The 13,461-nt window shown below is 45.1% G+C and overlaps 1 protein-coding gene across 18 annotated transcripts in view; it reads left to right on the top strand.

Annotated features, from left to right (window-relative positions):
- Nucleotides 1-3,151: 3,151 nt before the first annotated feature.
- NEK4 (NIMA related kinase 4) overlaps nt 3,152-13,461 on the top strand; it is a 63,699-nt gene continuing 53,389 nt past the window's right edge. For all 18 annotated transcript variants that reach the window (XR_010155601.1, XR_010155603.1, XR_010155604.1 and 15 more), the window contains exons 1-5: nt 3,152-6,121; nt 8,170-8,436; nt 10,088-10,285; nt 10,469-10,576; nt 12,832-12,986. Coding sequence is in view for 12 of the 18 variants with exons in the window: in XM_516519.9 (XP_516519.8) it covers nt 5,747-6,121; nt 8,170-8,436; nt 10,088-10,285; nt 10,469-10,576; nt 12,832-12,986 (1,103 nt within the window). In the remaining 6 variants the exon portion in view is untranslated. The remainder of the gene's footprint in view (nt 6,122-8,169; nt 8,437-10,087; nt 10,286-10,468; nt 10,577-12,831; nt 12,987-13,461) is intronic.

Here is a 13,461-nt window from a genome sequence, read left to right as displayed (position 1 = left end):
GTGGCACCACACCCAGCTGATTATTTTTATTTTTTGTTGAAACAGGGTTTCAGTCGGGCGAGGTGGCTCATGCCTGTAATCTCAGCACTTTGGGAGGCTGAGGGAGGCAGATCACTTGAGGCCAGAAGTTCCAGCCCAGCCTGGGCAACATGGTGAAACCCCATCTCTACCAAAAATACAAAAATTAGCCAGGTATGGTGGCATGCGTCTGTGGTTCCAGCTACTCAGGAGGCTGAGGCAGGAGAATAGCTTGAGTCTGGAAAGTGGTGGTTGCAGAGAGGCAAGATTGTGCCACTGCACTCCAGCCTGGGTGACGGAGCGAGACTGTCTCCAAAAAGAAAGAAAGAAAAGAAAAGAAAGAGAGACAGAGAAAGAAAGAAAAGAAAAGAAAAAAGAAAAGAAAAGAAAAAAGAAAAGAAAGGGAGGGAAACAGGGTCTCACTTTGTTGCCCAGACTGTTTCAAAATTCTTTCAGCATCAACACACTTTTCAGTCATGCTTTGGCCAGGGAGGCAGACACGGTGGCTTAGAAAGTGTGTGACATCCAGCCATGCTGGTGATTCTCACAGTGCTAACCTGGTATTAGCTCTGTCAGAGACAGTCTGGACGGTCGGGGTGAGGCATGATGGGAGATCCGCGCTTTAGGCCAGTTTCTTCACCTCTCTGAGGTTCTTACCCAGTTCTAGAAAGAACAGAAGTGAGCTTCCTCGTTCCTGCACCTGGGCAGGGAGGCCTGGCAGATAAAGGGGAGCTGAAGATGAATGACATGTTTTCATAATCGAGGACTCATTTGTGTCATGCATTCCTCTAAACCCTTTATTGTCTAATTTTATCCTCGCAACGTTCCTGGGACACTGGCCCCATACCAAGAGACAGAACAGGGATTCAAACCAGGTCTCTCAGGCTCTAAAGCCCAAGGCCATCATGTAATGACAGAGAAGCAGACTTGAAGATCCTAGAGACAGGAGTTCCCAGAGACCCATCTTGCACCTGCAGTTTCTTATTTTTTTATGGCCAAACCCACCCTGTTCCCCCAAAACCACAGCATACTGGGCAGACAGGGCCCCTGGCCAGTCTAGTCTGTGACCTGGGTTGGGATGTGCTGGCTGCTGTGACCCTGATAAGAGGAGGGGGCCCAGAGCCCTCACTGATCTCTGTTTGCTTGTCCTGGACTTTGTCTCACAGAGCAGCTTCTGGGAAGAGTTTATTGTCCTTAGGCCAGGGTCACCTTCTGGCCTGTCTTCTGGCCTTTGTGGAAGAGAAGCTGGATCGACATGACACTGTACATTTGAAGTTCTGCTTATTTCCTGCACCAGTATCGACCGAGCCCTGCAGTGTGTTGGGCACAATGCCAGGCACTGAGACGCCACCATACAGAAACTTGAGTGCCCTGCTGTGTTCAGTGAGCTGATGTCAGGGGAAAAGGGAATCAGACAAGTCAAAGGGAGCCCACTGAATCCCAAGGAGTGATGAGAAGCTGAAGAGATAGAAATTTGGAGGGGCAGAGGCTCATCTCCTGCAGGGATTAGGAGAAGGTTCCTGGATGAGGTGCCTGGAAAAAAGAGCAGTGCTTGGGAAGGGGAAGGTGGGGAGGGAGGGAGAGAAAAGCAGATGGGCAGGTGGGATGTATGCTGTGGGAAGGTGGAGGTGTCTGGGATGGGAGCAGGAGCTGATGAAGAGGGTGGGGAAGGTGGCTGGGAAGGGGGTTGGGACCAGCTGGCGCAGGGGTCTGAAAGTGATTAGCCTTTTGGGTGGGAGATACTTAAGATATTTTAAGCAAGGGTGTGATGAGTTCAAGACTGGGCTGTTGAGAGATGGCTAGCACCAAGCCTGGTCCATGTAAAGTGCTAGAAGCATGTTTGCACAGGGGGAGGGTGGACAGGAGATGGGGAGAGCTAACTATGACCCGTGCCTGTCATGCTTCTTAGCATCACGTCCGAATTCATTTACTGCTCACAACTCCCCCCAAGAGACAGATATTATTGTTACTATTATCCTCATGGTACAGAGAAAGAGACGTTGGCCCACCATATGCATGTGGGAGGTGGGGGCCAGGGTGGACAGAAAGCAGCTATGGTTGCTGAGGATTGAGAATGGGGAGGGTAGCTGTGCTGCTGGTGCCGGTGGGACAGCACATGGGCCCAGACCTGCTCTGAGCTCCACCCACACACAGCCAACTGTCTGCTTGATGTGCCCACAGCCCCTCCATCTGGTATGTCCAAACTGAACTCCTGACCTTTGTCTCCTCCTCCCCACACCCCGTTACTAAGCCAGATCTTCCCCCTGTTGTCCACTCCAGTCAAGGCCACCGCCATCCAGTTGGCCATCCAAGCCAGAAGGCTGGGTGGCATCCTGGGTGCCTCAGTCTCCTTGACCACCTACCCCACCTCCCACCCTCTGAATGTCCCTCTAGTCCATTAACTTCTCTCCCCATCCCCTGTCACCGCCTAGTTCAAGCTGCCCTCATCCCTCATTTAGACGGCTCATCTCCTCCTTCTGCTCTGCTCCAGGCAGCAGCCAGAGTCACCATTTAGAAAGGTCAGTCTGCTGCAGGCCTTTCCCTGTCTCGCACACCCTTTCCTGAGTGGTATGGCCCCTGCTGACCCCTCTATGTCACCTAGCCCATGGCCCCTCTGAGTCTCTCAGCTTCAACTGCAGAGACTTCTTTTAGATCCAGGTAGGCAGGTGCTTCTCCATTCATTCATTCAGCAACCGGCAATTCCTTCATTTATACCTGCTGGGTTTAGGGTGTTGAAGCAGACAGGCCTGGCCTCGTCCTCAGGGAGTTCACATTGCGGTGTGGAGGTAAAGTCACAAAATGAATCCACTGGGTCTTAGCACATGTTGCTCCTCTGCCTGAAAAAGTTTTTGTTTAAACTTCCACTCGTGCGGTGCTTGCTTGGGGCAACCCCTCCTGGATGGCCAGGCTGGGCCTGGCGGCTTTTCTGAACAGTACTGACCTCAGTTGGCAAGGGTAGCTTGTTAGTATGCATGGCCGTCTCCCCCTTCGACAGTAAGCCCCACATGGGCAGGCCCTTGTCTGTCTTGTTCATAGTTGTCCTCCAGGTCCAGGCTAGTAGACCCTTGCTAAATGTCTATAGAATGAATGATAGGTTTTTTTTTTTTTTTTTTTTTTTTTTTTTTTAGAAGGAGTATTGCTCTGTCGCCCAGGCTGGAGTGCAGTGACATGATCTTGACCCAATGCAATCTCCGCCCCCCGGGTTCACGTGATTCTCATGCCTCGGCCTCCTGAGTAGCTGGGATTACAGGAGCAGTGTGCCACAATTTTTTATTGTGGTAAAATATACAAAACATAAAATTTATTATTTAACCATTTTTAAGAATACAGTTCGGTGGCATAAGTACATTCATGTTTTGCAGCCATCACCACCATCCATCTCCAGGACTTTTTCATTTTCCCCAGCTAAAACTCTGCACCCATTAAACACCAACCACCAATTCCCTCCTCTCCCCAACAACTGGCAACCACCGTTCTACTTTCTGAATCTATGACTTTGACTACTACAGGTACCTCACATAAGTGAAATCATACTTTTGTCCTCTGTGACTGCCTTATTTTGTTTAGCATAATGTCCTCAGGGGTCATCCATGTTGTAGCATGTCAGAACATCCTTCCTTTTTAAAAATTTATTTATTTTGAGACAGAGTCTCACTCTGTCACTCAGCTGGAGTGCAGTGGCAGGATCATGGCTCACTGCAGCCTCAACCTCCGAGGCTCAACTGATTCTCCCACCTCAGCCTCCCAGGTAGCTGGGACTACAGGCATGCGCCACCACACCCAGCTAATTTTAAAATTTTTTTGTAGAGAATGGGGTCTCACTGTGTTTCGTAGGCTGGTCTCAAGTGATCCTCCCACCTTGGCCTCTCAAAGTGCTGGGATTAGGTGTGAGTCATAGTGTGTGGCCTCTAGAGCACTAACTTTAAAAAGCTAACAATTACAAATCCTTCCTCTGTCCCTCTGAGATATATACCTATGTATTTCCTACAACCTAGGAATGTCTTTCTCAAGGACCTGAAATCCATTCCTTTGGAATGTAATCATCATAAAGGTAGGGCTCATGTCTCCCAGTCTATGTGGGAGAATAGAATCCTAACTTCCCTAATTGCCAGCTAGCAGACACAGTTCGCCTAATCACATTTACGCTAAGCACTCCTTTTAATTTTTCACTTCCCAGACTCTAAGTGAGCCCCTGCATGCTCCCCTGCCTACTCCCTTATTCTTCCTTTGGAATGCCCAATCACCCCTGCGCAAATGGAATGGAGTTCAGCTGCTACCCCTACTGTCAGTAGTTACCGAATAAAATCTATTTTCATCATTTTAATGCCTGGCTTTGTTTATCTTTAATAATATCATTAACTAGAGTTCAATCTTTATTTATAGTTCTTTTTGTTTGGTTTTCTAGTGAAGATGAAATTGCTTTGAGTAAAATGTGCAAATACTAAATGTACCATTAGATAATTTTGACAAATTCATACACCCAAATCTCCTATCAAGATATATATCAAGGATGAGGAGAAATTTGAACCCCTGTGGATTGCTAATGGGAATGTAAAATGGTTCAGCTTGCTGTAAAAAATGGTGTGGTGGTTTCTCAATACATTAAACTAGAACTAGCATATGATCCAGCAATTTCACTTCTGAGTGTATACCCAAATGAATTAAAAAGAAAGCAGGGACTCAAACAGATATTCGTACACCCATGTTCATAGCCGAATTATTCACAATAGCCAAAAGATGGAAGCTATCCGTGTCCATGACTGCATGAATGGATAAACAAATTGTGGTATATACATATAATGGAATATTATTTGGCCATAAAAAGGAAAGAGGCCAGGCACGATGGTGCACACCTGTAATAACGGCATTTTGGGAGGCCAACGTGGGTGAATTGCTTGAGCCGAGGAGTTCAAGACCGGTCTGGGGAACATAGTGACACCCTGTCTCTGAAAAAAAATAAAATAGGATTAGCCAGGCATGGACGTGTGTGCCTGTAGTTGGGAGGATGGCTTGAGCCCAGGAAGTCTAGGCAGCAGTGAGCACCATTGCACCACTGCACTCCAAGCTGGGTGACAGGGCGAGACCCTGTCTCAAAAAAAAAAAAAAAAAAAGGAAAAAAAGGAAAAAAAGGAAGCGCTCTGGGAAAGGGAGGCTTTGGCTGGAACAAATGGTGAATTCTTTTGGCACCCCTGAGCTTTCTTGGGCAGGCATTTTAAAGGGGCCTAGGCCCACCTAGAGATCCGCCCTTAGGCTGTTAACTTAGCATGATGCCATATTAGAGTTTAGTCAAGTCTCTTAGTGCAGTGGTTAGGATAGTCGTTAAATGCTGAGGAGTCTTTGTAGTTCTCAATTAGCAGGCGAGTTTTTAGGGATGAAAGGTACTGATAATTTACTTTGAATGTATCAAAAAATAGGATGGATTGCTGGATGCAGAGACGGCATGTGATAAAGCGGATACAGCAAATGTTACTGGTAGAGAGTCTGTCACCCAGTCATTAGAACATGAGCTCCAGGAGGGCAGGGACTTTGTTGGCCTGGCACATAGGCGGTCAACAAATATTTGCAGAATGAACGAACAATACTTGTAACGGCCTTAGGACAAACAAGTGCACAAAAAGAGGAAGCTTTCCCTGACTCTGTTGTGGCGGGGATCCGGACGGTGGAACGGACGCACAGAAAGCGCGCGGAGCCTGGCGGAGTCGCTCTGGCCTCCTGGAGCCTCTGCTCTATGGCTGGTCCTCCCGGGCTGCGGAACCTCTCTGGCCGCTCGTGGCGTCCGCTCCATGGCGGTCCTTTGGGGACGCAGGAGCATGCGCAGAACTGCTCCCGGCCCGGATCGCTATGGCAGCGGCGTCGTCGCGGGCCGGGCCCCAGCAATCCCGCCCGGGCCGGGCTGCCTCAACAGCCGCCCCCACTGCCCCCTCTCGGGCATGAACCGAGCTTCTTGTTGCCGCCCGCTGCCCTACCCGCCGCTGCCGCCGCATCCCGACTCTGGGCCAGCGCTGGGAACATGCCCCTGGCCGCCTACTGCTACCTGCGGGTCGTGGGCAAGGGGAGCTATGGAGAGGTGACGCATGTGAAGCACCGGCGGGACGGCAAGCAGGTCTGCAGGGGTGGGGCCCGGCAAGGGGCGGGGGCGGGCAGAAGTGCGCCGAGGGCGCCGACCGGTAGATTAGGTCGGGGGTGGTCGCAAGAGGCTCATCTCGGATGGCGTTTCCTCAGGGAAATGGTCCCAGACCAAGACGAGGCCAGGCCTCCCTGTAATATGCGCCCAGAACTACTTCTGCTTCTTTGTTGTGTTAAATTTTTTTCTTTTAATTTTCATTTTCTTTAATTACAATTCTAAGTTTTATGTAAAAATTTTCAGTCTCTGCCTATCTACTTCTTTGTTGTACTAATTGGCATGCTTGATCTACACACCTTTCTCCCAACCCCGATACTCTCATGAGAGCAGGTATCATGCATTCCCAGGACTTAATACAGCGCCTAGCAAGCATTATTCCTTGAATGAAGGGCCCCAAACGTCTCTACTGTAGACTGCTGGATTCACTTAAAACTCGACTCATTTTCTTCCCGCCAAACCTTCTCTCATGTCTTCCGTTTCAGTGAATAGTGACACCAACCCACCAGTTGCCCAAGCCGGACACCTGGAGTCATTTTTAAGCCTCCCCACGCACCCCAACACTGATTATATTCATCTATCACTAAGACAATAGGCCTCCTCTCATCTCTACTGCTACCACCCCAATCCAGGACACCCTGTTGTCTCTAGCAAAGCTATGGCCACGGTTTCCCAACTGGTCGCCGCCACTTGACTTGCTTTTCTTCAATCCATCACTTTCACTGCAGCCTCAGTGATCTTTCTCAAATTTAAATCTGATGTTGTCACTCCTCTGTTTAAAACACTTTATCCCATTACTCTCAGGATAATGAACCAATTATTCAATGTGGTTTATTAATAGGGTGACAATATAATGTACAAACTGGGACAATTTTGAAACTGAAAGGCATTATTAATAGTTACACCAGGACAGTAGGACTGCTCCAGGCAAGCTGAGAGGAGATGTTCCCCCTAAATATAGGGCCCAATTGCCTGTTCTTCCTTGTCTCTGGTGCTAGTTGCTTTGCGTGGAACACAAGCTCATGCATAAGAAATTTATTCAGTAGGCATTGGGGGAATCATTGGATTTTGGGGCTGACGATAGGGAACTAGCAATAGCTAGTTATTTGAGCTTTAGTTTACACTTCACAAAACACATTTATCTATGTGTTGAAGAAATGAATTGTATGGTCTTTGAAATGATTGGGGGCAATGTATTAGGTATTAGAGGCTATTGATTTCTTTTAAGTGTGAATAATTTTGTATGCTGAAGATCAGTGACTATTAAACTTATGGGGCCATGGATCCCTTTGAGTATCTAATGTAATCCACAGACTATTCTGTCTGCAAGTGTATAGTCAAGCTATATTTTATTCACCTTTTTGGGAGAGCTTAGATATTAAGGAATTTCTTTTTTTATTTTTTATTTTTTTTGAGACAGAGTCTTGCTCTGCCTCCCAGGCTGGAGTGCAGTGGTGCGATGTTGGCTCACTGCTGCAACTACTGCCTCCCAGGTTCAAGCAATTCTCCTGTGTCAGCCTCCCGAGTTGCTGGGACTATGGGTACACACCACCACGCCAGGCTAATTTTTGTATTTTTAGTAGAGACAGGTTTCACCATGTTGACCAGGCTGGTCTTGAACTCCTGACCTCAGGTGATCCACCCGCCTCACCCTCCCAAAGTGCTGGGATTACAGGTGTGAGCCACTGTGTATGGCCAGATATTAAGGAATTGCTAACACAGGTTTTATAATTGATCCAATGGTATGTTATCTTGAACTCACTTTTTTTAGTCATTAATGAAATTGTGAAATGCAGATGGGAAAGGTAATTTTTGTGGCCCCACACTGCTATAAATCTAACTTATAAGAAGTATCAATAATAGCAAATATTTTCCCCGATTTTGTGCTTGGTGAAAAACAAAATGAATAGGTTATCTGACAGGCTCCACAAGGTTGGTTTTGAGGGTATTCTTGAGAGCCCTTAGATAACTCTGAGGCCACAAATCTTACGTTTATTTGCACATTGTAAAAATACATGTTTTGTTTTTAGTATGTCATCAAAAAACTGAACCTCCGAAATGCCTCTAGCCGAGAGCGGCGAGCTGCTGAACAGGAAGCCCAGCTCTTGTCTCAGTTGAAGCATCCCAACATTGTCACCTACAAGGAGTCATGGGAAGGAGGAGATGGTCTGCTCTACATTGTCATGGGCTTCTGTGAAGGAGGTGATTTGTACCGAAAGCTCAAGGAGCAGAAAGGGCAGCTTCTGCCCGAGAATCAGGTGGTAGAGTGGTTTGTACAGATCGCCATGGCTTTGCAGGTACTGTGTAGACTAATAGCATCCTAGCTTGTTCCCAGATGGCAAGAAGATGGCAGGTGTATTTTAGGAAAAATTTTCTTCAGATACTTACATATAGAAATGTATTTTTTGGAAAATTCATTTGTGAAGTTGACCCAATCACTCTTGCTGTAGCATTGGAACTTTTCTAAGTAAGTGATACCTATATTAAAATAGACATAGATTTCATGTCTGATTGCAGGGGAAGCCCACTCATTTACCATTTATAGCAAAGTCAATTTTAAGGACCTTGAGGCAACCAAGAGCATAGAGTGACTATGTTTGTTATCCGTTGGTCAGTCGTGTCATGCTGAAAGGTGGCTAGGCTAATTGATATGCCCAGTGATTTCATCTGTCAGTCTGCTGGGGTACAGTAGATGGGAATGCAAAACAAGTTTTCTTTTTTTTATTTTTTAGAATTGGGCAGCACATCATTCCTTAAGATGGAATAAGTGTTCCTACAAGTTTGTGTTTTAATATGCATATAACTCAAAAGCGAGACGTTTATGAAATACTATTTTGGAACTGGGTAGACTTGTCCAGAATTAATTGACCATGTTTAAATTCTGAGATACTTTCTCTCTTTTTTTTTTTTTTCTTTTGAGACGGAGTTTTGTTTTTGTTATCTAGGCTGGAGTGCAATGGCACGATCTCGGCCCACTGCAACCTCCACCTCCCAGGTTCAAGCGATTCTCCTGCCTCAGCCTCCCAAGTAGCTGGGATTACAGGCGCCTGCCACCATACCTGGCTAATTTTTTTTTTGTATTTTTAGTAGAGATGGGGTTTTACCATGTTGGCCAGGCTGGTCTCGAACTCTTGACCTCAGGTGATCCACCTGCCTCGGCCTCCCAAAGTGCTGGGATTATAGGCGTGAGCCACCACGCCCGGCTGAGATACTTTCTCTAAATAAAAATGCTCTTGCTGTACTTGAAAATATTATTAAGCTGAGGATTTCATGGGTCTGAGAGGACTGTGCGTCTGACTTTGTATAAGTTGTCCTACCGTCAGTGGAGTTTGTAAGCATTGTTTTTTTTTTAAGACAGAGTGTCACTGTCGCCCAGATTTGAGTGCAGTGGCACAATCGTGGCTCATTCCAACCTCCACCTCCTGGGTTCAAGTGATTCTTGTGCCTCAGCCTCCCAAGTAGCTGGGATTATAGGCTTGCGTCACCATGCCCAGCTAATTTTTGTATTTTTTTTAGTAGAGATGGGGTTTTGCCATGTTGCCCAGGCTGGTCTTGAACTCCTGGCCTCAAGTGATCCGCTCACCTCGGCCTCCCAAACTGCTGAACACTGCGCCTGGCCTGTAAACATATTTTTAAACTGGATTCATGTAATGCCAAAATAGTATAATTGTCAAGCTACCAGGGAACAGTTTTGATGGGTACTGGGTAAGTCAACACATGGAACTTAATTTTCTCGTTTCAAAAATTGTAAATTAGACCTTTTATTTAGAGATTATAAAGCAATAATGTTTGGTAGGTATTTGCTTGTTGAATAAGGAATTGTATGGTTGGTTACTCTTTACGGTCAAAGACTCTAACTCATGCCATTGCTGATGGTATATAATAAGCCAGGAATAAATACACAATTAAGTCTATTTATATGTAATAAAATCTTGTTTCTTTCCTCAGTATTTACATGAAAAACACATCCTTCATCGAGATCTGAAAACTCAAAATGTCTTCCTAACAAGAACAAACATCATCAAAGTAGGGGACCTAGGAATTGCCCGAGTGTTAGAGAACCACTGTGACATGGCTAGCACCCTCATTGGCACACCCTACTACATGAGCCCTGAATTGTTCTCAAACAAACCCTACAACTATAAGGTAGGATTGGGCTCTGTATGCTGGCTTACCTTGTCTCTGGGAGAGTGCTTGTAATTTCAGAAGTTAATTAAGTCAGAGAATTATCTATGAATTGGTTTAAGGAAAATGTTTTCTTTTTTTAAAGGGAAAAAAATGTAAATAAGCTATTCTGACATTTAACCATTTACTGTTTTTATTTTCTAGTCTGATGTTTGGGCTCTAGGATGCTGTGTCTATGAAATGGCCACCTTGAAGCATGCTTTCAATGCAAAAGATATGAATTCTTTAGTTTATCGGATTATTGAAGGAAAGGTAAAGAATAATCTAGAACTAATTGACCAGTGTTTCTATAGTGCAGCTTTATAAATAGCTACTAGCAAAATCATTGATGATTTTGATGAGTCAATGAGTAATTATTGAGATTGGGTTGATAGTTAACAGTGGTGGGTCCCTTCTGTGGGGAAGGTCAGACTAGAGGAAAAGGGATTGATGGATCATTTCTTAATATTAATCTGTAAGCCAGCTTAATGGCTCAAAAGAATTGGCTTTTTGAAAACCTATGCCTGTAGTCATAGAATGTGCCAATGCCCTGAGAGGCTATTTGTCTCTTCTTCTAAGCAGCCTATGATTCAATGAGCTACATTTAAAATGAGTTTACTCTGTTTGAACTTGTCGTTCCTTTGATAATCATCACAACAATCAGTAACTAGTTAAGAATCACAGAAAGCATTGTGTCTGATATAGACTCCAGAGTGACTGGCGCTTTGTATGTTCCATGAGGCTAGTTGCCCTTTATAGTGTCAGGCATCCATGTATCATTAAGGTTTTTTTTTTTTTTTTTTTTTTGAGATGGAGTTTTGCTCTGGTCTCCCAGGCTGGAGTGCAATGGCATGATCTCAGCTCACAGCAACCTCTACCTCCTAGGTTCAAGTGATTCTTGTGCCTTAGCTTACCAACTAGCTGGGATTACAGGCACATGCTGCCAGGCCCCGCTAATTTTTGTATTTTTAGTACAGACGGGGTTTCACCATGTTGGCCAGGATGGTCTCGAACTCCTTACCTCAGGTGATCCGCCCGCCTCAGCCTCCCAAAATGCTGGGATTACAGGTGTGAGCCACCGCACCTGGCCAATGTACCGTTAAGTTTTAAAGGCCATAAATCATCTATTGATTTTAATACTATCCCACAACTTATTTAATTTTTCAATTTGAATCATATTGAAAAACACACACAAAAGTAAAATTTTCCCATAATGCCACTACTTAAGAATCAAATAAGAAGGGAGTGAAATTCTCTTCTCTTTCTATTCCCATTCCCTGGAAGATGACCATTGCTAGCAAATTGGTACATGGCCTTTCTGGTTTTTTCCTGTCTTTATACAGACATAACTCTGTGTGTGTGTGTGTGTGTGTGTGTGTGCATGTGTGTGTGTGTGCATGCGCACGTGCACACCCACAGATTCTTAAACTGAAATCAGGCTGTTCACATGGTACATAACTTGTTTTTTTGACTTAATATATGAGGAACACATCCTTCCAAGTCGGTACCTGCAAGTTTTTTTTCTTTTGAGACAGAGTCTCACTCTGTTGCCCAGGCTGGAGTGCAGTGGTGCAATCTCACCTCACTGCAACCTCTGCCTCTCGGGTTCACGCCATTCTTCTGCCTCGGCCTCCCAAGTAGCTGGGACTACAGGTGCCCGCCACCACGCCCGTCTACTTTTTTGTATTTTTAGTAGAGATGGGGTTTCACTGTGTTAGCCAGGATGGTCTCCATTTCCTGACCTCATGATCCACCCGCCTCGGCCTCCCAAGGTGCTGAGATTGCAGGTGTGAGCCACTGCACCCGGCCCAAGTCTTGTATTTTTTAACCTGCTGCCTAGTTTCTTTTCTTTTCTTTTTTTTTTTTTTTTTTGAGACAGAGTCTCGCTCTGTTGCCAGGCTGGAGTGCTGTGGCGTGATCTCGGCTCACCGCAACCTCCACCTCTCTGGTTCAAGCAATTCCCCTGCCTCAGCCTCCTGAGTAGCTGGGATTACAGGTGCATGCCACCACGCCCAGCTAATTTTTTTGTATTAAGAGACGGGGTTTCACCATGTTGGCCAGACTGGTCTCAAACTCCTGACCTCAGGCAATCCACCCGCCTCGGCCTCCCAAAGTGCTGGGATTACAGGCGTAAGCCACTGCGACTGGCCCTAGTTTTTATAAGAAGAATGTATGATAATTTATTCCACAAATCCCCTAAGGGACATTTATGTTTCCAATTGTTTACTACTGCAAGAACAGTACTGCATTGAACATCCCGATACATAAGTCTTTAGGAAACTCATACTCTTATTTCTGAATGAGAGTGTCATCAGATGGGACTGCTGGGTTGGAGGATATACTTTTATAATTTTACAACTTGTTATCTTACAACTGGGATACGAGTACACTTCCTGTAGACTAATATACTGATTGTTTTCTGCTTATGTAGACATATGACTATAAATAAATATTGGGAAACCTCTACCAGCTTTTACTTTGTTTCACAAGACCATTAGTCATAATTACAGTATTATTTTTATTTGTAGCTGCCACCAATGCCAAGAGATTACAGCCCAGAGCTGGCAGAACTGATAAGAACAATGCTGAGCAAAAGGCCTGAAGAAAGGCCATCTGTGAGGAGCATCCTGAGGCAGCCTTATATAAAGCGGCAAATCTCCTTCTTTTTGGAGGCCACAAAGATGTAAGATACTTCCCTTGCAAATAGCTGGGCTAAATAGATGGGGTGAAAGAGGGTGGCTTCTGTGATATTCATATGCAAGAATTAATGGTGAGTTTTCTTAAAAACAAGAAATAAAATGGCATGATTACATATGTAGAGGAGGCAAAATTCTACCCTCTTAGGGTTTCTTGGCTGAGCTTGAGAATTAAACTTATAATTTAACAGGAGAAAAGCATGTAGATTTCTTTAATACCTGAATAAGTTTTATGTGACACAGGAGCCCTCATAAGGAAATGAAGACCTAACTTCTACTAAAAATACAAAGAAGTGTCAAAACCTAAATGCTTTTTGCTTGATTGAACAAAGAGAGGCAATTGTGGAAAAGTAAACTAGGTGGAGAGGCTAAAGGAAGATAAGAATTATTTTAATAAGGTCTGTTTATAGAATTCTCTCAGTTTCAGCTTTCCATTCTTGATAATAAGAATGTTACTTTCCT

The sequence above is a fragment of the Pan troglodytes genome, chromosome 2 (assembly GCF_028858775.2).
Source record: "Pan troglodytes isolate AG18354 chromosome 2, NHGRI_mPanTro3-v2.0_pri, whole genome shotgun sequence".
NCBI classification, from domain to species: Eukaryota; Metazoa; Chordata; class Mammalia; order Primates; family Hominidae; genus Pan; species Pan troglodytes.
This window is presented reverse-complemented; position numbering and strand designations above follow the sequence as displayed.